General features: G+C 52.4%; 1 protein-coding gene across 1 annotated transcript in view; it reads left to right on the top strand.

Annotated features, from left to right (window-relative positions):
- The window catches only part of GRIK3 (glutamate ionotropic receptor kainate type subunit 3), a 69,845-nt gene extending 46,929 nt beyond the window's left edge, over nucleotides 1-22,916 (top strand). Inside the window, exons 8-16 of the mRNA XM_031594885.2 lie at nucleotides 215-322; nucleotides 3,154-3,267; nucleotides 5,879-6,082; nucleotides 10,888-11,111; nucleotides 14,879-14,997; nucleotides 16,948-17,165; nucleotides 21,250-21,472; nucleotides 21,615-21,865; nucleotides 22,638-22,916. Coding sequence (XP_031450745.1) covers nucleotides 215-322; nucleotides 3,154-3,267; nucleotides 5,879-6,082; nucleotides 10,888-11,111; nucleotides 14,879-14,997; nucleotides 16,948-17,165; nucleotides 21,250-21,472; nucleotides 21,615-21,865; nucleotides 22,638-22,832 — 1,656 coding nt within the window. The 3' untranslated portion in view covers nucleotides 22,833-22,916. The remainder of the gene's footprint in view (nucleotides 1-214; nucleotides 323-3,153; nucleotides 3,268-5,878; nucleotides 6,083-10,887; nucleotides 11,112-14,878; nucleotides 14,998-16,947; nucleotides 17,166-21,249; nucleotides 21,473-21,614; nucleotides 21,866-22,637) is intronic.
- Nucleotides 22,917-25,092: the final 2,176 nt, after the last annotated feature.

Raw genomic sequence — 25,092 nt, forward strand, 5'->3', positions numbered from 1 at the left:
ACACAAAAGGTGCGAACAAAACCAGCACAGGGACTGCAGAGCGCTCCGAACATCTCCATCTGCAGAACACGGCGATGGAGGTGGTCATTAATTAATCATGTTCTTTAGGGAGAAAGAACCAGGAGTGGGACTAATTAAAAGATAGTAGAGCGGAGGGCAAGAAGCTTATTTACGATGCCAACTGACAGCCCTGTGTTTTTCCTCCCCCCTCCAGGCCCAGTGGGAAGGACTCACCGGACGCATCGTCTTTAACAAGAGCAGCGGTCTGCGCACAGATTTTGACTTGGACATCATCAGCCTGAAAGAAGACGGCCTTGAAAAGGTAGGCAGAGTCTGTCCTGCCCCAGCACAGCTCTGACGCAGAGGAGACGGCTGGTGGTTGCGTTGTTTCTCTGTTTTCTGGGTTTTGTATAGAAAGGATATTTATTCTGCAAGATTTCTCTGATCCCTCTCCATGCCTTCGCTGTGACTCACGGCCCCGGAGCAGCGAGTGGCAGATTACAGATCCCAGCTGCAGGAGTGCTTGTGGCACTTCTTGGGGACACGGCAGAGCGTGGAGCAGAAGGAATGCTCAGATCAGCCATTAACCTCTGCTCGCCCAGCCCGGGGGGGGGGATAAAACCCATCCCACCCAGCTCCTTGCTCAGCTTGCTCACAGAACACCAAACAGCTCTTGAAAGCATCACCTTGGTGTGATTTCCACAAGGAAAATTGCTTGGAAATGGCACTGACTTATTACAGGCTAGGTTCTGGAGGATGCGCTGTGTATTTAATTTGCCTCTGTGTTATTTAAGGGATGATAAGGAAAAAGCAAAGCGTGTTTTCTGGCTGTCCTGGGAGCTGGGCTGCAGCCTCAGCCCCTTGTGTTGCTGCAGGTCTCAGGGGCACAGACACCATGCTGGTCATTGGGTGGTCACTGAGATTTCATTCCCTTTTCTCCAATTACTTTTCAAAAGAAAAGCACCAAAGCCTCTAACACAGCAGACTCAAGGTGAGGTCTGTTTGTTTAAGGCAAAACAGAGCAGCATGAGGCTGCCTCATGGCCACCACTGACCCCCACTGGGCTCCAAACCCACACACCAGGACACCGAGGGCTCCCAGAGCCCTTTGCATCCCAGAGTGATGCTGAGTGCTGGCCCTGCTGAGGGCTGTGCTGCAGGTTTGCAAGCTCCAGGGCAGCCATTCATCTTCTCTCTGGAGCCGTCTGCTTTCAGACACGCACAAGGTGATGGGCTGGCAGCAGTGACAAGGCACTGAGCCCTGTGCCCGTGGGCATGGACAGGGTATGGATCCCACAGGGACACCAGCTGGGAGCAGTCAGGAGCAGCCTGCAATCCGCCGAGGGGAGCAGATGCCTCCTCAAGTTGGGGTTGGGGATCAATTGCAGTGCTCACAGTGTGTTTCCATCCCAGCTCCCAGCTCCTACCCCATCCCATCCCCGCTCCCAGCTCCATCCCAGCTCCTTTCTCTCCAGCAGAGGCTGTCACCTCTTACCCTAAGTGTTTTCATACCACCATAGTAGCTCTGTGCTTCCAGCAACAAATCTCCAGGTCAGCAGAGCCCTCCCCTAGCAGCGCGTTTGTTGCTGCCAAGCACAGAATAAAGAAAACATGATTTCAGATAAACCCTGTGACCCCCAGCCCCATTTGCTCAGAGCCCATCTCACACAAACTGAGCACACGCTGATCTTTGTACCCCAACTGCTTCTTTTTCCCCATAGAGTCTGAACCAAAAAAAGAAGCAGCACCACCCAAAACTCAGCTTTCTGGAGTGCTGGAGTGGCAGAGAGATGTGTGAGGCGCCGCACAGTGCATCTCCATGTTGCACATCTGTCTGCCAGGTGCTCCATAGGGCCGCGTTGTTATCAGTGCTGTGTGCCTCGCACCGCCCGCAGCTCCGTGCATATTGTGTGCAACTTTTGTCTGCAGCAACCCCGACATCTCACAGCTCACCATCTCATTGTCTGGAAGCTTCCTGTGGGCTCAGGAGGGGCTCTCGAGTATCGATGTCAAATCTCCGCCGACGCCGCGCTGCTGTCAGTGGTTAATCTGAAATAACAGAATGCTGAACGGCAAACAAATCCTGCTCGGGTTCTGCATTATGTAGAGCAGCTTATGTCTGTTGAGCTTTAGGATTGCACTCCTGATCCCGATACCTCCTGGATGTTCCAGGGATTACCGGAGCATTAACTAAACCTAATTACAAGTGCTTTGACTATCTGAGCCGCACAGCTCTCTTAAGGCACTTGTTTTCTTTTTCCTTTTCTTTCTGTCATTTTGTTAAACTCATTACTTCTGCCTTAAGTTCCGTGGATTTCCTTCTCCTAAAGAAGCCTCATCCTGCAGAGCTTTGAGCAGGAGAGACGCGCTCAGACCCCCCTGTGCCCATTAGCAATGCAGACCCTTGCATTGCAGCTGCTGGGACAGAAGGGAGGTGAAGGGCAGAGAGATTTCACCTGAAACACTCAGAGCCTTTCACAGCGCTCATGGAAAGTCCTCTGGAGTTTATGAGTTTTCTTTGCCAGGCAGCATCACCCATTACAAAGCCTGCTGACCCCACACCATGCCGTCACGCTCCTCCAGCCTCCAGTGCTGCACGGTCTGGGTTAACAGGCTTAGAGCTGCCCGGCCAGCTTCTCTAAATAGAGACATGTTTTGCTATTTCTGGGTCAATAGACACCTTCAAAGCCTAACGACTTATTGAAATTGACAGCTGGAGAAAAGCAGAGCACCTGGAAGAGCCGGGGGGTGGAGGAGATGTGGTGCTCCCCGCAGCTCCTGGCACCTTCCTGGGAAGGCCCCGCTCAGGGAACTAAAACCAAATTTTGGTATATTTTTGCTCCCTTTGGTTCTGCTTTACCCTGGCCCAGAGCTGACAGTCAGTGTGTTCTGACCACCCACCCCTCGCAGCGCTGCTGCAAATGATGCACTCAGCTCCAAACCCCAACCCTGCTGCCTTCCCCGAGCATCGCCCCACACAGCACACAACCCATTGCACAGCACAGCAGTGACCCATGCCGAGTGATGATTGCAGACTTTGGTTGGGTGAAACAAGCTGATGTCAGCTTTGCTTCCAAAAGAAAGCAATTTCCATTTCCAGGGAACACTGCTGGTGTTCCAGCAGCTCATCTCCTGTCTGCTTGCTTCCTTTCAGGTGGGTACATGGAACCCCTCCAATGGTCTGAACATCACTGAGATCTCCAAGGGACGAGGGCCCAACGTCACGGACTCACTGAGCAACAGATCTCTGATTGTCACCACTGTGCTGGTAAGAAACTGCAACTCTTCCCCCTCTCTGCCCTGAGCTCAGCACACCCTCTGCCTCCCATGTGCATCCTTGTAGACACCCCATGGGGACCCCCACGGCCCCACTGTGGGCTCCCACAGCTGGGCTGCCAAGTTGCCCCCATTTGGAATGCTGGTGTTCTGCACAGTGATGCCAGGAACAGCCCCAGACTCGGGCTGAGCTGTGACAATCGTGTTTCTTTCCCTCTCCTAAGCATGTCTTTGATAAGCCAGCTCTGAGTAATGCCATTACCCAGCAAAGCACGGCTGCTTAGCGGGCCTCTCTGCTGCCAGCTGTCACGCTGCATTTTGTCCGCACGTTGGCTATTGGATTTGATGGCAGGCATCAGATCAGAATGAATTTTTATTTTCTATCTAATGAGTTATGACGAGTGGCTTTGGTTTGGATACGGCCGTATTGCACAGTGCAGGTTTGTGGAGTACCAGCAGGAAGGAACGAGGAGCACCAACCTCACACAGACAGCTCACAACCACACGGTCCTCCTGTATTTTTGGGGAGGGAGGGTGGAGAGCTGCTACTGGGGGGACCTCTGAGGCTGAAAGCTTTAGGCTGTGCAATCCGTGAGACCGAGGGCTGCGTATGGAGCAGAGGCAGTGGGTGCAGCTCCCCAGCAGATACAGGTATGGAAAGCAACAGCCACAATGGGAACTGTGGCACAAGTGCAAGCGAAGTGACAAAGCAAAAGGCAAGGGGAGAGGAGGAAAGGGGGGAAAGGAGGATGTGTGGGGGGCACTGGGAGGTGCAGGAGCCCGCAAGGGTGGGGTGAGGCCATGGGACTGCAGGAAGGGCAGGGATAGATAGAGCTGAGAGCTGGGCTGAGCTGGGGAAGGCATCTGCCAGGATGCACTGCAGGGCCTGGAAACATCCACTTGGGGTGACCCTCCAAGACCAGGGCATAATGCAAACGATGGGGCCAGGAGGGGACCTGTGAGCCATCTGCCTCTGATATGCTTCTCTCGGGCAGCGCTTTCATCCCATGCTCTGCAAGGATGTACAGACTGCAAAACATGCAGACAGCACCAGTTCCTATGAACTGTACTGAGCCAGGGGTTGCGCACGGGGTGGGGAAACCCTGCAGCCCACGGGGAATGTGCTCAGCCCCCGTCTGCAGCTACTGCACCCTCTAAAAACCCACATCCCTAAACTGTTTGTGCATTTGCACTCTGCCTTTGTCCTGCTGTGCCGGAAAGCCAGAGGAGGAGCCACAGAAGGGGAAGCACGAAAGGTTATTTTTTCCCCTTTTTGTTCATATCACAGCAACTTGTTGGAAGAGAAATATTACCCCAGCAGCCAGCAGCGCTCTCCCCAAGCAATATAGGAACTGTGAAGTTATGAAATTGAGGGCACCTTCACTGAGAAATCGATTAGCAAACCGAGAGAGCTTGTGAATTGGATGTCTGGCCATTTTCAGTAATAAATTGTGAAATAGTCCGTGAATAAGTGGTTCACAGAGTTCAGAATTACCCCCTAGGAAATGTTTGAGACCTGCAGATGCATTACTGAAGCGGGCGCCGTGCTAATGTTCGGCGCTTCGGCTGTTAAATATGTATGTAATCCCTACAGCGCTTCCCAAAATTAATAGTGCTTTACAGCTGCTCTGGAGCTGCCGTATTTATATCCAGACCCATCGATCGGACCGATCCACAAACAAAGCACTAATTCTAGAGATAAAAAAGAAAGCCGGGGAGGGGTGTCGGGGAGCGGGGTGTAACAGAGCTGCGTGCCAAACTCAGCCCTATCACAGCGGTGCTCCTGCATCACTCTGTGCTTCTGCAGACACTGCTCTGTGCTGCAGGCGAACACCAGCACCATCCCTGCTCACCAGCACGGTGCCAGAGCCCAGCCCCATCGGCAAGGACACCAGCCTTGTGTGCAGCCCTCACTGTGGCCATCTATCAGCTGCTGCTCCTCCGCCTGCCTCCCAGCTCCTGCTTGCTGCGTCCCAGCCTTTGCCATTCCCATCTGTCCCCTCCGTGTTTCCCCCCTCAGGCTGCCCTTCTGCCCCCCGTTCCCTGCCCTTGGTGGCTGCCCATGCCTGATGCCATCCCAGGCCGTGCCGCTCGCTGCACCCACACCTGCTACATGCTGCCCCGTGGGCATGGAGCACTTCTCCAGTTGGAGCTGCTGCCCCAAACTCCCCACTTCCCAGAGCAGAGCCCTGCATCCCACAGGGAGCACTTGAAAACAGAACAGAACCAAACTGGGGAATCATTGGGCTGCAGTAGCCATGCACAGAGCCTGCTGGGTTCAGCCCCAGCCCCACAGCATGGGGGGGGACCTGACTGTGCAGAGCTGGCGGTCCTATTCATCCCCCTGACCTTGCACTGCCCCTCAGCACTTCATTTCAGAGCATGAAATGGATATTTTTGTCCCTGAAATCCCACCAAATGGAAAACAGTTGGCCGCTCAGAAGAGACAAAATTAAATTTTGTGGGGTAAACAAGGTTGCTAATTAGCTGCTGCGCTGTGCAAAGTTAATTTACTCCCAGCGCGTCCCCGTGCCAGCACAGCCTGGCGAGCTGACCCTGGAGCCAGGCTGAGCCAAAATGGGGTCTGTGCTGTCCGTGCCCAGGAGGAACCCTTCGTCATGTTCCGCAAATCTGACACGGCCCTGTTTGGGAACGACCGCTTCGAGGGCTACTGCATCGACCTGCTGAAGGAGCTGGCTGTCATCCTGGGCTTCACCTACGAGATCCGCCTGGTGGAGGACGGCAAGTACGGAGCGCAGGACGACAAGGGCCAGTGGAACGGGATGATCAAGGAGCTCATCGACCACGTGAGTGGGGCACGGGGCTGCAGTGGGGCTGGGGCACAGTATGGCCAAACCTGGGTGGCACAGCCGGAGGGCACGGGCAGTGTATGGGGCACAGCTCTCCCTCCCCACATCTGCACTTTTAATAAGGCAGCTTACTAAAGCACACTGACACCAGTGCAACTCCAGGGGCAACCCTGCTCTTGCAAAAGGTCACCTAGCCTGAAGCCAGGACACACAGCCAAGGGATGCTGAGCTCCCAGTTGGGTTCTGCCTCCAGCACACTCCATGCCCCCTCAGGCCCACTCAGGGCTGTGGTGTTTGTACAAAGCTCTCCTTCCTGGAAAAGGTCTCTGGAAGAAGAGATGAGGACAGAATTCACCTCTGATCTCCATTTCCCAGGCAGCAGCTGCAGCTCTATAGCTACAGCACATCTCTCCCTCCTTCAGTCCTGTCCCAGTGGTGCAGCACTCAGACCCCCTCTCAGCCTCACTGACACCTCCCAGCCTCACTGACACCTCCCAGATTCATTGGCTGCAGAAAAGAGACAAAAATAATCTCTTGTACGTAGCAGCCGTGATGCTCGTCCAGGCTGTGTGAGAAGGATGCATTTGCTGGGTGAGTCACTTTGGTAAATGAGCTTTGCTGTGAGCAGATAACAGAGCATTGTCTCGCGGTGAGACGGCAGAGCAGGAGCTCAGGGATCTAGGTTGTGTTTCCAGATTTGTCTTGTCTGCCTTAAATGACATTGGACAAGTTGCTTCTGTGCAGTACTTGCTCCATCTGTAAAATGCAGATGATAATGATTATGTCCCTTAGAGGGACACGGTGATGCTCCGTCAGTTTGTGAAGCACACAGCAGTCCTTAGATGGCTCATCCTGGAGAGGCAGGAGGATGGCAAGGGCGCACGAGGACAGCCCTGGGGACCAGGACACGTTGCCTCACAGGGGAGTGTGCCACAGGCTGTGCAAATCTGCCTCCGTGCTTCTGCTTCCAGACAGGTCCATGCAGCTCAGATTGAAGGGTCTCTTACACAACAGCCCTGGCTATTGTGTGCCCTGAGCAATGTGTGTGACACGGATGTGTGACACGGATGTGTGACACAGGCTGTGTCCCCTGGTAGCGTGCCAGATCACAGCATCCCGCAGTGCCAAGCAGGTCCCTCCTCCCAGCACAGCATCCCTGCTGCAGGTCGCTGGGGAAAAGCTCTGAACAGGAGATGAGATATGGGGAACAACAGCCACACTGTCACTTAGTCTGACCCACGTCACTTCCAATGTCCTGCAAGACGTTGCAGGGCTCTCAGGGGCTTTTCTGATCTTCCCAAGACTGGAAGTGACAAGCTGAGAGGATACGGGGAACAACCTCATTAAGTCATGCCCTGAATTCACGGTCAGTCTGCACTGAAGCATTTCTTGGCCACTTAATAAAACAGTACATTAACATTCAGCAACAGCAAAGGGCCAAACCCCTCTTCGTGCAGGTTTCCTTGCAAGCAAGCATCAGGCTTGCACTCTGACAGGTATGGCTGGGTGCACACCGGGCAGTGATTTACAACCGCTGCCAGACCCTGTCTGAAGCCATTCTTTTCCTTATCTACACGTCATTGCTTTTTACAGCAGTGTTTATGTAAAGCATTAAAAAACGAAACTGCAACCAGATGCGGCCCATCCTTAGCAGCAAAGCTCCTTCCTACCATGCAGGGAGAGGAACAACACCTGATTGCTGCTCGGGAGAGTTTGAACCCATTTCATAACTCTAAGGAAAAGTGCTGGAGATGGCATTCAGACACAGTGATGGGAACAGCTCTGCCCACACTGCGAGGCATCTCCTCCTCACCTGCGCAAAGCAGGGGGGTCTTTGGGAAGTCTCAGCACATAGGCAGGGGTAACTCCCACCCCCACGGACCCTTCTGCTGGTGCTGTGAGATGCCCAGGCAGTGGGGCTGCTTGGGAGGTGTGACGAATGAGTTTTGGGGTGGTGGTGCTCAGCTCACAGCAGTGCACACCGCAGCACGTGGTGAGGATGGGCTGTTTGCACAGCTTGCTGCACTGCTGCCTTTGGAGTCGCGCATCTTTCTGCTGTCCCTTCTGATCCAGACATGCATGCCCATAGGCAGCGATGCCTCGGGCAATCCGCCTTTGTGCAATTGCTTTATTTCACTCTGGCCTTAAGCATAAACAGGAAAAGCAACAGCAGTCAGAGCTGCTCACAGCCTGACCCCATTTGTGCCCCCAGGAGCAGATAAGCCCCAAGCAAGCAACCCTCTGCCCTGCGCCCGCCTGCTGCTCACCCTGCACAGCATCACCACCCTGCTCTGCATCCATGGGCAGTGAGCAGCGAGCTGGCAATGGCACATCTCTGCCCCGCATCAGCACTGAGCTATTACTGCTGCTTATTCATAGAAATTATTATTGATACAAGCAGAGCTGCGCTGCGCGCTGTGGCCCATCCATCCCGGTTCTAAATCGTAGCTGTCTGCCAACAGAACGGCTGCAAATCTTCCGTGTTGTTTGTGGGCAGAGCCACATAAAACCACAGCGTGAATTGTTCTGGACATTTTGCACAAACTCGTTCACAAATAAAACTTGTCTTCTGCTGAGACAGTACATATCAAATTTCCATTCCATCTGAAAACTTCTTGTGGGAATAAAAAAGGCGTGAAAAATAATAGGGTTTCTAATGGAAATCCCTGCCAATGGTAACTATAGAGAAGATGTAATGTCTATCCTTAGGGACGATTTATGACAGCTGATTTAACACTTTCACAATAAATGGGCATTTATTGACAGTACATTCTGGCAGAAATACATATTGCACCACATTGCCACGTTCCCATTAGCGCTGTGCACTGGTGGGTGTTTATCTCAAGTGCTGCAGAGAGGGGATTCATCTGGGAGCCACTGGGCCAGCAACAGGAAAACCAATTGCTGGCGGATGAGGCTCCTCTTGTTTCACTTCTTATTTATGCCCTGCAGGAACTCAGTGTCAGGAGATGGCAGTGAGCCCCAGCAGCGGGTTTCATCCCTCCTTTGTGCCCAGCACTGCTAATTGGGAGCATTCAGACTGATCAGACCGATGGAGCGGCTGATTGAAGCTCTCCGTGGTGTGGGGAGCAGCCCCAGCTCTGTGCTGGCTCCCTGCTCTTCCCTCCCTGCTGCATCCATAGGAATTCGGTTGCTGTCACTGTGATCCTTGTGACACCCTGAGGTGTCCCTGTTCCCTCTCTGAGGATCTTCCCTAAAGAAAAGATTGGAAGAGCCTCAACGCTCCCCGCTTTGGCCCAGCTCCCTGCTAGGGTTCCCTGCCAGCATTGCCAGCACAGCGGTGCTGTGGGCAGAGCTGTGCCCAGCAGGGCAGCTGCACCTGGGGATGCCCCAATAGGGGATGAACGTTTGCCAGACAGAGCCTGGATAACAACCCAGCAATGCACGCACTATTTACCTGTCTCTCAGGCAACGCACACCTAATTAGTTTATGTAAACACCGAGCTCAGATTGGCAAAATAAGCACTGAGGCAGCTTACTTTCTTGAATAAATATACGTCCTGGTGCTCTGCTCCAGGGGCTGCAGAGCTGTGACCCAACACGGCCCCACGGAGCAGAGCTGCAGATGGGACTGCATGGTCCATGGGAGTAGTGCAGAGATCTGCAGTGAGCACAGTTCCCCTGCACGGAGCACACAGTGATGCAGCACCAGCGCTGCCCTGTTTTGTGTTGAAAATGTTGGCTCCCTGGCCTCGGTTCAGAGCAGCACTTGAGGAGATCCGTAGCACTTGGAGGGTGTGCAGGCTCCGAGAAGGCAGAAGCATGTGCTTAAGTGGCTTTGCTGGATAAGGGCCTTTAAGCTGTTGGCACTCACCATAATTCCTCATTTCTAATAAAAGCCATCTAACCGTGCAGAGCACAAAGCTGGGGATGGGAGAAAGAAGCATTCAGGGCCAGTATGTGACACCCAGATTGCGGTGACACAGTGTGACCAATGGCAGCTGCACCTATGGGGGGCTGATCCACAGCCTCTCCATCAGCAAAGCCTCAATCAGAGCCACCTCCAGAAAAATCTGCATTGAGAAAAAAGGGCATCAAAGCACCCTGTCCTGCCCTGAAAGCTGTGGGCACAGCACAGCCCGGGCTGCTGCTTCCTACTGGCTGCATGGGACACGTGTTGCTGAGGACGTGGGGCTGCCATCAGATCACAGGAGCTGCTGAAATGACACAGTAAAATTTTATTACTGTGCTAAAAGCGTTTTGATCCTCGGGCATCCATGCAGATTTTTCTCTTCTCATTTTCTGTGGCAAAGCACAAGCTCCTGGCCGGCATTCTGCTTGCTCCATCATTCTGACAGTTCTGGCTTGCAGGATCTCATGCAGGTGGCTGCTGGCCCTGGCCACAGCACTGCTCATTTCCTCCCTCTCTCAGAAATACCAGGAGTGAAATCCTTCACTATTTCCACCAGCTTTCACATTGGGACACACACAGTGCTGGGTTTGAGCACTCTGATGAATGACAGAACCTCTGCATCACTGCAGCATGGGCTCTGCTGTGGCTCCCAAGCCATCCCAGCAGTGCAGACTTAGCCTTTGGGGTCAGGGCATGATGATGCCTTTCAGCAGACCAGAACAAGCTGAACTCAGGCTTCCCACAGCCCAGCACAGCTGAAAGCCAGGCTCTGTGCCTGTGGCCGCGCTGCCCTGTGTCCCAGGAGCAGAGCAGGCAGCAAACACAGCTCCATGTGCTGGGGAGCAGGGCTGGAGGGATGAGGATGCTCACTGTCTAATGGCTTCTTTCTCTCTCTCTCCCTTTGTGTCTCTCCCCCTGCCGTGCACAGAAAGCTGACCTGGCTGTTGCTCCTCTCACCATCACCCACGTACGGGAAAAAGCGATAGACTTCTCCAAGCCCTTTATGACCCTGGGGGTCAGCATTCTGTACCGGAAGCCCAACGGGACCAACCCCAGTGTGTTTTCCTTCCTCAACCCTTTGTCTCCTGATATTTGGATGTACATTCTCCTCGCCTACCTGGGGGTCAGCTGCGTGCTCTTTGTCATAGCCAGGTAAGGGGATGCCCACGGGGCCCCGCTGCTCCCCGCAGCTCGCAGAGGATCCGACTGCACCACAGGAGCCACGATGTTAATCCTGTTTCATTAACGAGATTACCATGACCCATTGCTCCGCTCCACTCCTACCCTTCCCAGAGAGGGAGATCCCAGCATCAGCTGCAGCACAGGGTCTTAGGGCATCCGTGGCTTTGCAGAGTGCAGATGGCTTTGTGCTCAACGGTGGCACTGCTCTGTGTTAAACCAAAACGGGACCAACTTTTATCTTCCCTGTAGTGACCCTACTCTGTGCATTCCAATCAGTGCCTCCCCTCCTGCACAGCCCACTTCCAGCAAGGGTACAGCCAGCCCCACAGCCTTCCCAATGGCAAAAGAACACGCACTGCTACGGACCCGACAATGTGTCTGTTTACAGAAATTAATATGCATCTAATTAACATGTTTAAAACCTCTATATTTAAAAGCAGCAGAATTTGCATACATTTGCATGTGTTATTAATTTCACAGCGTCTTTGATGAGATTCACAGTCCAGGGCTGCTCTGCATACGTGATGCCACCTCCTCAAAGCAGAACAAAGCCTTTGCTTGCTCTTGGCCATATCCCTGGCTATGCACACTCCTTAGGTGCTCAGATACGTGGGGTGAGGCCCAGGGAAGCCTGCTGCACACCTCTAGCCATGCAGCAGTGCTTCAGGAGCCCCTGCTGCCCCCCAGGGCTGTGCTTCCCCACAGCACAGTGTAGAAGGCAGCCCCTGCCTCAGCCCCTGCCATCCATCAGGCAGTCAGAGCAGAGATTAAACATGAAACTGCAGTAACTAGAACCCATTAACCCTCATGTTCCAACAAATCTGCAATTTTCAACCTCCCTCAGGTCCTTGGAGGCTTTTAGAGATGATTTCCTGAGTTTACTATGTAATATCCTAATTACACATCACAGCAGTTGTCAGAGGAATCCCTGCCTGGCAGACAGCACCAGCGCTCCCCAGCCCACCTGGGGGGGGGCAAAGCTTCTCCATCCCTGACCCCCTGATGGCACCAAGGGTCCCCAGGGCTGCAGGCTGTAAGGGAAGCATCCTCCCTCCCAATCCTTGCAATGCACCTCTGCCATGCAGCAGAGCCCTGGGGCAGGGCAGAAGGCACTGAGCCCCCCAGTGCTGGTGCTCTCAGCAGTCAGGTGCTCACCCGGGACAGAGAACCTTGGTAATTACAGAAAGGAGAAATACTGCGATGATTAATGGAATTTCTTCACTTTATGTCTCTGTCAGCCATGCAGAGCACAGCTAGATGGACTCTGCTGCCGTAACGTCTTTGGCTCGAACGCCATCAATTATAGGGATGCTCGCACAGCTTGGAATTAGAATTCAAATACAGTTTTAACTGTTATGAGTTTATTTCTCCCTACTCATCTGAGTACCAAACCCAGCTCGAGGACCCAGATTCTTCTTCCAAAGCCTGTTTGTTGTGCACTCTGCACCCACACAAGGCACTGCAGTACAGGACAGTGCTGGCAGCCCCCAACCCTCACAGCCCCCGCTGTATTGGGACCCAGCACTGCTCAGCCCCACTGCACAGCACTGCACTGCACTGTGTGGGCTACACAGGGGTTGAAACACAGCCTTATAAACGGGTTCTTCTCCACGTGTTCTGTTCCTGATGCTCCTTCTGCCTTCAGACTCTTTTAAGAACATCAAGCATTCCGTGTAACTAAGGTTCTGCAGGAATGACAGAGAGTTAAGAGCTTTCATGAGGGCAATATAGGATGTATTTACCACACTTAGAAGCAACACTGCCAATAACTGCTTCTGACCCCGGCCAGGCCTTTCAGATTCCATCCTCTGGAGAAAAACACTCAGCATCACAAAGCCTCAACTCAGAGCTGTGAGCCCCAAACCAGGCACCAGAGTCATGTGCTGCTGTTGCAGCCATAGGTCAGTGCCACTCACAGCCAACCCAGGGGCTGCTCAGAGGCAGGAGAGGATGGATGTGATCCCCTCCCCCTTTAATCAGCCTTTCTGCTCCCAGCCTTGGAGAACCACGATGCCAACAGCTCTGTGGGATCTCCTGTGAGGGGACACGGTGTGGGGTCACAGTCACCACCCATCACTTCCAGCACAGCAGGGTGGGGATCAACACTCATCTTAATTGCAACCAGGACTGGGTGATCCGTGGGAGATTTCTCTGGAGATGCAATTTAGACTCAGAAGCATTTCGTGTTAGATCTCACCTTTAACTAAGCCTTCTTTGAAATGCTCCCCTGCCAAAAAGAGACAAGAAAGTAATCAGGGGTTTTGATGAAATATTTCTCAGCCCCTGTTCTGCACCTGAGGAAGAGGGATGCCGGCCCATAGCACATCCCAGGCAGCCCAGATTGCAGCTGCATGGGGTCACCAAGCAGTACTCACTGCTTCCTTCCTTCCCCACCCCTTCTTTTAATGGTCCTGCTGCTTTTCAAGCACTGAAGGTGGTGGCTGCTTTGCAATTTTCTGAATATTTCCCTGTAATCTGAGCAGCACTGGTAGGTTCTCACTGAAGTTCTGCAGTGTGCCATCCTGCCTGCCTCATTTGATCTCAGCAATTCCTTTCTGTCTCACAGCCCACCACGGGCAGCCTGAGAAATTTTCTATCCAGCCCCAAACTCCACCTCTACCCCACAGCTGGGGCTCAGGCAGCATCGCTCACACAGCACACATTGACAGCAGGTTGAACAGATGAGGCAGAGCACAGCTCAGCCCAGTGTTTGCTTTTCCTCTCTGATTTTCTCACATCTCAGAGGGAGGGGGGTGGTGGGGGTGGTTCCAAGGACCCCCAGCACAGCTCCATCCTGCTCTATAATTTGGGTTCTGTGAGAGGTACGTGCAGCAAGCAGAGGTTGGGGCAGCTCCTTGAATCGTGAGCTCTTTGTGTTGGGACAGAGGTGTTCTGTGCTCTGAGCACATCCCTCTTCATGCCTGTGGACACGAGAAGCAAAGCACCAAACCTTCTGGGGAGCAGCACATCCAGCATGGGTTATGGGGGAACAGGGCAGCCCTGTGAGCTGCAGGCTGGGCTCTTCCACAGGGCTGCTGCAAAACTACAGGGATTTCAGAAGGAAGCGGAGATGGTAATTAATGCCTGGTTCAAGAACAATTATGTCAATTATGGTTTTAATTTAATCTCTGCAAAATCTGGGACTCTAAGATAACGTAAACAAACAGCTCTATAAACTTCAGCATCCCTCCTACGGGGCATCCTCCCAGCTCCTGGCTAACAGAGGCAGAGCCCATGTACTGCTCCTGGGCAGGATGTGTGCAGAGATGGCTGAATTCCTTCTGTTTTACCCATGAATAGAGGGCTGTGCATGGAGATTTCCCCTGGAGCAGGAGTGCTCTCCCATGGCCCGAGATCACAGCAGCCCTGCAGTGTGCCCACAGTGAGCACTGACACACAGAATTGCTGCTTGTGGGGTTGTGAGGAGCTCCACTGAGTGCAATCCCACAGGCACCAGCAGAGTCCCCTGCACCAGAGCTCTGCCCCAGCCGCCTGCAGGGTCAGTGCTGCACCTCTGCTCAGAGGCACAGGATCACAGCTGCTCCCACATCTGTCACGTCCCATCTCTGCAGCAGTGTGGGACAGAGGGCTTCACAGCCACGCTGGTTACTGCCCAAAACCCAGCACTGAATTTGCCTTTTTCTTTAAGGAGCAAATGGAGCAGCAGCACCGGGTGTGCATGGCCTGTGTTCCGTGCCACATCCCAGCTAATGAGCTCCTGCTCTGTGTCCCCACAGGTTCAGCCCATACGAGTGGTACGATGCACATCCCTGCAACCCCGGCTCAGACATCGTGGAGAACAACTTCACCCTGTTCAACAGCTTCTGGTTCGGGATGGGCGCGCTGATGCAGCAAGGTACAGAGCTCCCTGCTGCTTCTCCCACACCGCCTTTTGCTGCGGCTTTTCAGACCTACGGCTTCATTTCTATGTGACAGGAACAAGATAACATCGCTGTGTCTGTCAGATCCAAGCAGACACCACAAAGGGACGCTGCCAGCCCTTGGGCACAGCTGTCAGGGGATGGGGAGTGGGGCTGCTCTGATCAGGCATAGCCCATAATGGGGTTCCTACATCCGTGTGCCCACAGAGCCCCCAGATTTCTTCTGGGTGAGAGCAGCACTGAGCATCTCAGCCTTTTTTTTCCCCTTTTTTTTGGGCGCTGGCTCAAAGCCCATCCCATGAGCTCACCCTGCAGGGCACAGCCCCTCTGCAGCCAGCTCACATGTGCCCTGCTAACAGTAATTACTCTTGATGACATGTGCAGGTGTTGGAAGGAGCAGCTCCAGAGCAGCTATTGGGAATCACAGTGCGGGGTATGCAGGGGCAGTGCCACACATAGCAGCAGCCTTCCAGCTCTGTTAATTCAGCCATGTGTTTAAATATGTGATCTCAGATCTATTGCAGAAGACAGAGCTTTGTGCATGCTGATCTGTCCCTGTTTCCATCCCTGTCTGGTCATTCTGTGCGCTGGGAAATGGCTGAGAGCCCTTTGGAGCATTCCCAGAGCTGCTGGTGTGGGTTACCAGCATGGCAGGGAGCTTAGAAACGGGCACAGATAGGATTACAGCTGTATCTATGGATGCAACAGAGCAAAAAGAATGTATAGAGATGGAATGAATAGAGCAAATCCATTAGGAAGACAGCACGGAGCGAGCTTGTGAGCAGTGCTGAATGAGGAGCAAAATACAGCTGTGGTCTAATTGCAGAAAATCCAGGAATAGGAATCAGTGGAAAACATCAAACACCCTTCCCATTTTATTTATCCCATAGTGGTGGTGGCAGCCAGCGAGTGCCAGACCCACAGCACTGCCCCACAGCAGTGGGGCTCCTACCCACACCTGCCCCGATGGGCAGCAGCCGTGGATACATGAAAAGATCTGTATTCTTTTTAACTCAATCCCACATCTAAGAAGAAAAACATTTCAAAGGTAGACTGATGTCACACCTCCCCGTGCATCAAAGGGCGAGGGATGGGATGGAAAGGAGAGGCGTCTTGAGAAGAACTAAAGCAAACTGGAAACCCAACGCTTTGCTTCCTGGCGCCTCCTCGCCGCGCTCAGACAGGAGAAAAGCTGCACTCCACACCAGGCTTTGATGCCGCTGCACAAAATTGCTCTGCAAAGCCAAAAATTGCTCTTTGTTGCAAATTCCAGGTTGGATGTATCCTCCAAATGCAGCTGTTTCAAACCCAGAGCTCTTTCCTGGCTCTAAAAGGTGTCTTGGGTGATTACAAAAATAGCACAGCCCATTTAGTCCTTCATGTTTGCTCAGTAAAAGTCATTCCAGTCCTGTTACACCTTTCATGCAGCAGCATCTCCAGCTCCCCTACTTCTAACCACCATTCAAAGCACCGGACCCTGATAGTTCCTTTCTCTCAGTGTTTGATTTTTTTTTTTTTTAAACCTTGTGTATTTGAACACACTCCCTGGAGTGAGCGCTTTGAAAAGCGATCTGTATAAAAGCGAAGCACTCTTTAAATGGCAGAACAAAACACTCATCAAAGTTCATCAATGCCTCGCTATTTAAATCTCATAAAAGCTGCCTCGTTAATTACTTCGGTTTGAATGTTTCCTGTAAATTGTGCACTGTACCCAAGGTCAGCAAGAAAGGGACAGAAGGACCCACTGATCTCCTCGCATGCATCTGTCTGGTTGATGTGCCTCAAAGGCAGCTGGCTTTAATTGCGTAGCTGTTACAGTTTGACAGTGGAACCCAATCCTTGATGTATATGTACGTATGCACGTGGATGATGTATATAAAACAGGTCCCTTCTCTGGTCCCACCCCCCCCTGCCCCCTCCCCCAGGCTCTGAGCTGATGCCCAAGGCTCTCTCCACGCGGATCATCGGGGGCATCTGGTGGTTCTTCACCCTCATCATCATCTCGTCCTACACGGCCAACCTCGCCGCCTTCCTGACGGTGGAGAGGATGGAATCCCCCATCGACTCGGCAGACGACCTGGCAAAGCAAACCAAAATCGAGTATGGGGCTGTGAAGGACGGCGCAACCATGACCTTCTTCAAGGTGAGACCCGGCTCGGGATGCTGCCTCCCCTCTCCAGCAGGTTGTTCCTGCCTGCCATCTTCATTAAGACATTAACCCCGTCACTTTAGCTTACCTAGATTCACATCATGGCTAAATCCTTCTCTCCCAGTTGCTAATTGAAGTCGCAATTATAAAATTACAGCAATCTGACGGCTTTGGGGGCTGTACCCAGCACAGGCTCAGACGCTCCAACCTACAGCAAAGAGGATGGATGCTCCTAAAGCCTACAAAAAACTCCTTCATTCCCTAAGAATCCCCATTTCCACACCTCACCCACTGCTATTCCTCCATCCTGGGCCACACTGCTCTGTGTGCAGCCAAAATGCCCCTCCTGCCCCCAGGTGCCCCTGCTCACATACCCACGTTACCTCCTGAAGCCCCACGCATGGCAATGCCAGCAACGCTTCAGAATCAAATCACGTTTATTTCTGCTGCTTAAAACATAATTTCAGAAGTTAGCCAACACTGCAGAGAAGGTGCTGAGAGCATTCATATTTCACTGCTGCCTCGAAAATGGAAAGAAACCCAGAGACTTAAAAAGACCTTTGGAACCGCAGCTGGCCTTTAAAAACACACTTTTAGAAAAGAGCAAGAGAATAAAGGAATCGAAATGAGGGGTGATTAACCTAAGCAATGAGCATCCCAGCTTGGAGAGGAATTTAAATTTAATGGTGACCTTAAAAAGCTGTCTTGCAAGAAAAGGCCACGGCAGAACACAGAGGCATGCTTTATTCTCAGTGCCAAATGCACGAGGGGATCCTTGCACACTACCATGCGTGCCTTGCACGACTGATCTTCAGCTTACACGCATTGCTTGTGTTACATACACAAAGGTTTTCCTGGGCAGTATGTATGTATTCAATGCTTCCCCCGAAATCATGAAAGCAGGGTTCTGCCTCCTTGCAAATGCTCAGTCTTTGTGCTGCGGGGGTCTTTTGGGGTCTCTGATGATCAGCAGTAGGATTCTCACCATGGCTGCTGGCTGAAGCTGGAGCAGCACAGTGCTGCCTTCTGAAGGCGCAGCCATTTGGAGATGCAGCCTTTTACTGGGGTGTTTTAACTACTCTTTCCAATAAGAGTTTTTATATGGAAATAAAAGGAAACTATCTTTTTTTTTAAACCAAGGACACAGCATCTTTATAGCTTCCTATCATTACGCATCAGGATCGTTCCCTGGGCTTCTAATGGGCACTTTGGCACAGCTTATTGCTGCAGCACATTTCCCTTTCTCTGCGTTCTGCCATTGCTGTTTGGAGATGAATACCAGCGCTGCCCTCTGACACACACAGGGGCACAGCACAGGGGATGCTGCACTCGCTCAGCCCTCACGCATGGGCAGTTGGCAGAGCTGTTTGCTGCCCACCCTGAGACCCCCACACCCCCCCATAGACCGCAGCACTGAGAGCTTCCCGACTGCATCAGCAGACTGCGACTTCACGAGAAGAACCTTGGAGCAGCTATTTATTTCCTGGCAATGCAGATTGAGTTACAGGAGTAAACAGATCAATTAATTTGGGAGCAGCATCTCGCTTTCATTGCGGATCATGCCAGGAATCCTTCATATCATGCAGGAGATGCTGTCTCGCTCCGAACAAACGTGGGGTTTAATGTGAGGGTGTGTGGATGTGTGTACACATACATTCACTTGTACAGAAATGTTAAATCCTCCAGAGTAAGTATCTTCAGTTGGGGAAAATCAATTTATTTTTTCATACAGGCTGGAATTGAAAATCGTCAGCCTGAAAGTTACTTTCTTGCCAATTTCACTGATAAAAAAGCATATATGTCTTGGCAAGATGCCTCATATTGCCTCCTCTAAACTATTCCATTAATTTATTTGGGTGACTGCTCTTGAAGCATTGGTTATTAAAGGCAGCTCCTGAGCTGTGACTCTAAAGAATGAGCTCAGAAACACTGAGTTCCTGCATTCCCTGCATACAGTGGGGCTGCTGCCCACTTCTGCACGCCCCTCACTCCGCTCCAGGGCAGGGGCTGCTTGCCCCTTGGCTGGAAAGAACCCCAAGGATCATTAAGTTCCCTCCAACCTGGTCTTGAACACCTCCAGTATTCACATCCCAGAAGGCGTACACACGTATGTACTCATATTTGATACTCATTGAGTATCAATTTATTGCTAACAAACGGCTGTGCGTAACGAGGACGGGTTTGTTTACGGCAGTGGTGTGTCCTCAGGGGACATCACCCACATCCCACAGATAAATGAGACCCTCTGAAGGCCGCAGCGCCCTGCGAGGTGTGAGCTGCAGCTCCACATTCCTCCTGCAACGCCTGATTGATGGCTGCTCTCACCATGACTGACAATCACTTCTAAATTGGACTCCTAACAAATAGCCGGCTCTATCAAACCGCTGGCGCCGCGCTGAGAATTACAGCTGGTGAATTTTCACTTGGAAAGGGACTGCTCTTATCTCCTGTTAGCCGAGTTAAAGAAACTAACTGGAAATAAATTCCCCGTGGGGAGGTGGAGGGCTGCAGACTGCAGAGCTCCGCCAAAGCAGAGCTGTGCCAAACTGCACCAAGCTATGCTGAGCTGTGCCGAGCTGTGCCAAGCTGCCTTTGCAACCACTGCTCACCCCAGGGCTCTGTTTGGGGAGGACGAGGCCACAGCAGCTTGCTGGGCAGACACAAGGCTGGGGCTGCAGCAAACAGGAAGGTCTGCAGCCCAGGACTCCATGCTGGAGCCATGCAGCATCCATCCTGCTATTTCCACACAATGAAGTCCCTGCAGCAGGTGAAAAGAAGGGATTTAAGAAGAGCAGAGAAGAGAAAAGTGTTTTTCTTTCTGTTCCAAGCAGTCCTGTCTCATGTAATTTAAGCTGCCTGAAGAGCTACAATGCCTCATGCAAGTCCTATTAGCTTCACTAAATGCAGCCTATTGATTTTTTGCCAGTTTATTTTGCTCTGTGCTTTAAACTGGGAGAACAGTGATGTTGTTTAAGAGCCCTGTGTCAACACCCAAGGAGCATTAAATGCAGGAAGAGAAAGAGCAAAAGGGAGAGCCAGTGAACCCAGAGGCCTCTGATCTGAACTATATAAATGTTAAACAAGTCGTTATCGGCAACTCGAGTGCGCTGTTCATTTCAATTACCCATCGTAATGCACAGATATTTAATAATCCTTTTGGAGGCGACATTTCTTGCTGCTCTTTGAGGCTTGATAGATGCCACAAATCTAGCTCACGGGCACTGGACCGGATTTTCAGGCGAGGGAGATTATCCTGCCTCCTGAATGCAGCTCGCTCCTGCACCGCAGGTTCATCAGCGGATTATAACGAGGATGAATTCTAATTGACATCACTGAGTCCGTGGCTGTTCCAGCAGGGATGAGCCCATGGGTCAGCAGCAGAGAATGGCCTTTGTCACCACGTGGCACTACTGGAGTGCTGGATGGGTGACCACAGCCACAGACCCAAAAAAGGAGGTGGGCAGGCAAAGCATCTGAAATATCAATCAGAAAAAAGGACTGTCTGGCTTAGCTCATTTTCCCCTGTATAAATATATGGATAACAGCAGCCAGAACCGTGTGCAGGATGAGCTTTGTGCCTGCCCCCAGCACAGCAGCCAACCAAGAGCATGGTCACAGACAAAGGCTGTATTTAAGACGTTATGGAAAGACCAAAAAGAGCCACATTTCTTCTCACCAACACGTTTCCTAGAAGAAAAACGTGTGCTCTGTACAAAGAGCAAGCTAGACAGCATGCTCCTCCTTTCTAACAGAACGCCTGCTGCTCATGGAAGAATACCAGAGCCTATTTTTAACCATAAGACAATCTTCTCGAATATTTCCAAACCTCTGTTTATGTGGGTACGTTAAATTTGTTTGGCAGTTGCACATACCTCAGAGGAGACGTTTCCTTGTGGTGCTTGGGGAAAGACAGAAATACAACAGAGCGTGTGAAAGAGAGAGAAAAACAGATCCTCCAAAACATTCTCTGTCTTCTCTCACTGTCATTTTTTTTTTTTTTTTTAACTGTAATGATGCAATTTTTTTCTTTTCCCCAGCAAATAGAATACTAATTCTTATTTTGGTATCATTTTCCCAGAAATCCAAAATTTCTACCTTCGAAAAAATGTGGGCTTTCATGAGCAGCAAACCCACAGCTCTCGTTAAGAACAATGAGGAAGGAATCCAGCGGACCCTGACAGCCGACTACGCCCTGCTGATGGAGTCCACCACCATTGAGTACATCACCCAGAGGAACTGCAACCTCACCCAGGTCGGGGGGCTCATCGACTCCAAAGGCTACGGGATTGGGACCCCCATGGGTAAGTGGCTGTAGGGACAGAATCCTCTCCCAACAACCCATTTCCAAACACCAAAGCTCATATGGACCACCTTCCCAAAGAGAAATCTGGAGGTCCCCTTCACCGGGAGGGCATCCCCATTTTTTGTGCTGTTTGCCCCCAGGCTCACCATACCGGGACAAGATCACCATCGCCATCCTGCAGCTGCAGGAGGAGGACAAGCTGCACGTCATGAAGGAGAAGTGGTGGCGGGGGAACGGCTGCCCTGAGGATGAGAACAAGGAGGCCAGTGCCCTGGGCATCCAGAACATTGGTGGCATTTTCATCGTGCTGGCAGCAGGCTTGGTGCTGTCGGTCTTTGTGGCCATGGTGGAGTTCATCTACAAGCTGCGGAAGACGGCGGAACGCGAGCAGGTACCAATCCCCACACCTCCCTGCTAGCCCAGTGCTGAGGATTTCCCTTTCCCCAGCCCCCAGCATAGGGCAGAGCCACAGCACCCCTGGGTGCCCTCCCCGTGCTCCCTGCCTGTCCCATCCTGTGGACAATGAGTGCCCGTGGCATTTAAAGGCTGTCTGTAGGAATGCCCTTCCTGCGTGCTGTGGTGCTGTAATGGGAAGCACATCCATAGCAAAACCACAGCAAAACACTCAGCCTGTGTGTCAGGGCAGACAGGTGCAGACACCTGCTCACTGGCAAGTCCAGCAGGACTCTGCCTCTCTGATTCATAACCGTACCAGCCCCCAGCAGCATCACACAAACCCTCCAGAGCTCTGCCTTCCTGCAGGAGTTAGCACACCCAAGGTATAACCTTACCAGAGCAGAGAGAGTCAACCCCAAAGCCTGCACACAGCTCAAGTCCCACTGAGCACAGATGATCATAGAATCACAAAGTCACTGATGTCAGAAAAGCCCTCTCAGCCCCCAGGTGCAACCCCATCCCACCCCCCCATGCCCAGACATCCCTCAGTGCCACATCCCCACGGTTCTGAAACACCTCCATGGATGGCGACCCCACCACTCCCTGTGCAGTCTGTGCCAGTGCATCACTGCTCTTTGGAGAAGAAATCTCACCTAATATCCAACCTGATGCCTTCAGCACGGCCCGAACCTCTGCTGCTGCAGAGATGAGCTCCAAAACTGCAGGCACGGGGTGGTAACGATGCGTTCTGTGCCTCCTCTCCGCAGCGCTCCTTCTGCAGCGCGGTGGCCGATGAGATCCGGCTGTCACTCACCTGCCAGCGCCGGGTCAAGCACAAACCACCCCCACCCGTCATGGTGAAGGCAGATGCTGTGATCAACATGCACACCTTCAACGACCGTCGGCTGCCAGGGAAGGACAGCATGAGCTGCAACACCGGCCTGACGCCCGTGTTCCCATAAGCAGCAGAAACTGGGGGCGAGAGGGAAGGATGTGCGAAGGATGCGCAGAGAAGTAGGGAAGAAAGGATTAAAAAAAAAAAAAAAAAAAAAAACAAGAGGGAAAAAAGAAAGAAAGACAGAAAAAAAAACACAGGAAAAAAAAAAAAGGAAAAAAAAAAAAAAAAAAAAAGCTTGGTTTGGTTCATTTCGAGAACAAGGCCTTTCAACACAGCTGCATCCATCACCGGCACAGAAGCAACAACGTCAAAGCACAGACTGCACTGTGGGTCTCGGGGCTTTTCTGTTTTGTTCTTCTCGTTTTTCATTCCTCATTTTTTTACAGCTTTGCTCCCTGGCCTCGTGCAGCCCAACGCCCCACCAGAGTCTGATGTTTACACACCGACAACACGCGGAGGCACAACTGAATTGAGCCAAACTGAGCCCCAGCGGGCAGCGAGGAGCCCCCGAGCACAGCTCCTCCAGCATGGCAATAAAGGGACACGTTGTCCATCGGGTGTGCATGGCACACCTGGGAGAAAGGGACAGGAGAAGCCCCCCGACGCACTGCAGCTGCTGGCACGGAGGAGGCACCCCAGCAGCCATTGGTGGAGCCGAGGCAGCCCAGCAAGCTGGAATGGAACTGCAGCCAGGCAGGAAGGGGCTGGCATGGTGTGTGTGGGGACTGCAAGGAACTGCTGCCAGCCTGGGGCTGCCCCAACACCCCACACCACATAGTCTGGTTCCTCCCCCTGCTGCCAGGCAGCAGAGCCCGTGGGCTGCAGCAGAGATGGGAGGAGAGCTGTATCCCAGAGGAGGACAGGACGGGTGCCATGAAGCTGGCCACAGCTCTGTGTTCACACCTGAGCATCCCGGTGGGGTCCCAGCACACGGTGCAGCTCAGCCCAGTGCCTCTCACCCACCCACAGCTCCACGCAAACGCACTCATGTGTTCTTAAGGAATCTTCCATGCACTGTGTTCTTCTTTTCAGGTCGCTAACCCAGAAGGCTGGTCCTGAGCACCAATCGAGTCAGAATTACCAAAGACCCCTCTGCTAACCGAAAGGAATGCTGAGTAGCGCCGCTCCGCTCCGTCCCTCCATGGGAACACAACCCATATCTTCCAAACCACTGCAAAAAGAAGCAAGCAGACCCCGAGCACCACGAGCACCCGAGCACTGCAAAAAGTGCTTCAAAGCTCTGGTGAAGATTCTGGTGTTGAAGAAAAGCGCAGCCCCTGCCAGCGTCCCACAGCACAGGGAGCTTCTTCTCACCCTCCATCAGGAAGGTTTCCTTGGAGCTGATCCCAATTAGCAACCTAGATCAAGGGGAGACAGCTCCTTCCTCCCTCCCCCCAAAAAAGAATTTGTCTTTATTTTGTTCTCCCCTGATGTGAAGAAGTAACGTAGAGACCCGAAACTAAAAACGGATTTGTCATAGTTTGACTCAAGTAGAGATATGCAAAGAATTTACATTTATTTCCACCTTTTCATAAAAATTGTAAAAAGTCAGAGCTGAAAGCTGCCACCTCAGTGCACATCACCACGGTTGTGTTTTGCTGACTGTGCACCCAAGGCTGAGGATGCACCATGAGCACAGCTCTGCTCCCTGAGCTGATGGGCACCACCAGTGCTCCTCACCACCCCAGGGCTGGGCAGGGCAGCAGAGCTGATGCTCCCCTTGCAGATTTATAAGCCATTAGACAGAGGTTTTTACAACCACGACAAAGATAAAAACAAAGCCTGAAACCTGCTTTACATTTCCTGAGAGCGAACCACCCCCAAACCAGCATTCCACTTTGCTTCTCCGCAGACCTCTTTTTGTTACTGAGCTAAATATCACTACTGCCGTGAGCACCGGTTATTCATCTTTGACACCAGTTCAATTTCCTTTTACTCACAAATGCCCCAGAGTGACAGGTGAGCACCAGCACTGCTCGTGCTGTCGGCCAGCAAGACAAACTGCTGCGGCTCTGCTTTCTCCCTTCTCTCTCCAACCACACACCAGCTCTCCACGTGTCTGTGTGGTTCAGCCATCGCAATCCTGCTCATCCCAGGAAGCACCAGCTCTGCTGACAGCACTGTGCTGCTGGGCAGGGAGCTCACAGCACAGACAGCACAGACAGCACAGACAGCACAGACACCACCGGCCCCAAGCCCCCTCCTCCCCCCCAAGCCCTGCTCACTGTGCTGGGCAGCCCTGATGTCAGCATCGCTGCTGTATGCTGGAGCAGGCTGGGATGCAGATGGGATGCAGATGGGATGCAGAGGGAACGCAGCTGGGA

Source organism: Phasianus colchicus, chromosome 24 (genome assembly GCF_987193195.1).
Source record: "Phasianus colchicus chromosome 24, bPhaCol1.hap1.1, whole genome shotgun sequence".
Classification (NCBI taxonomy): Eukaryota; Metazoa; Chordata; class Aves; order Galliformes; family Phasianidae; genus Phasianus; species Phasianus colchicus.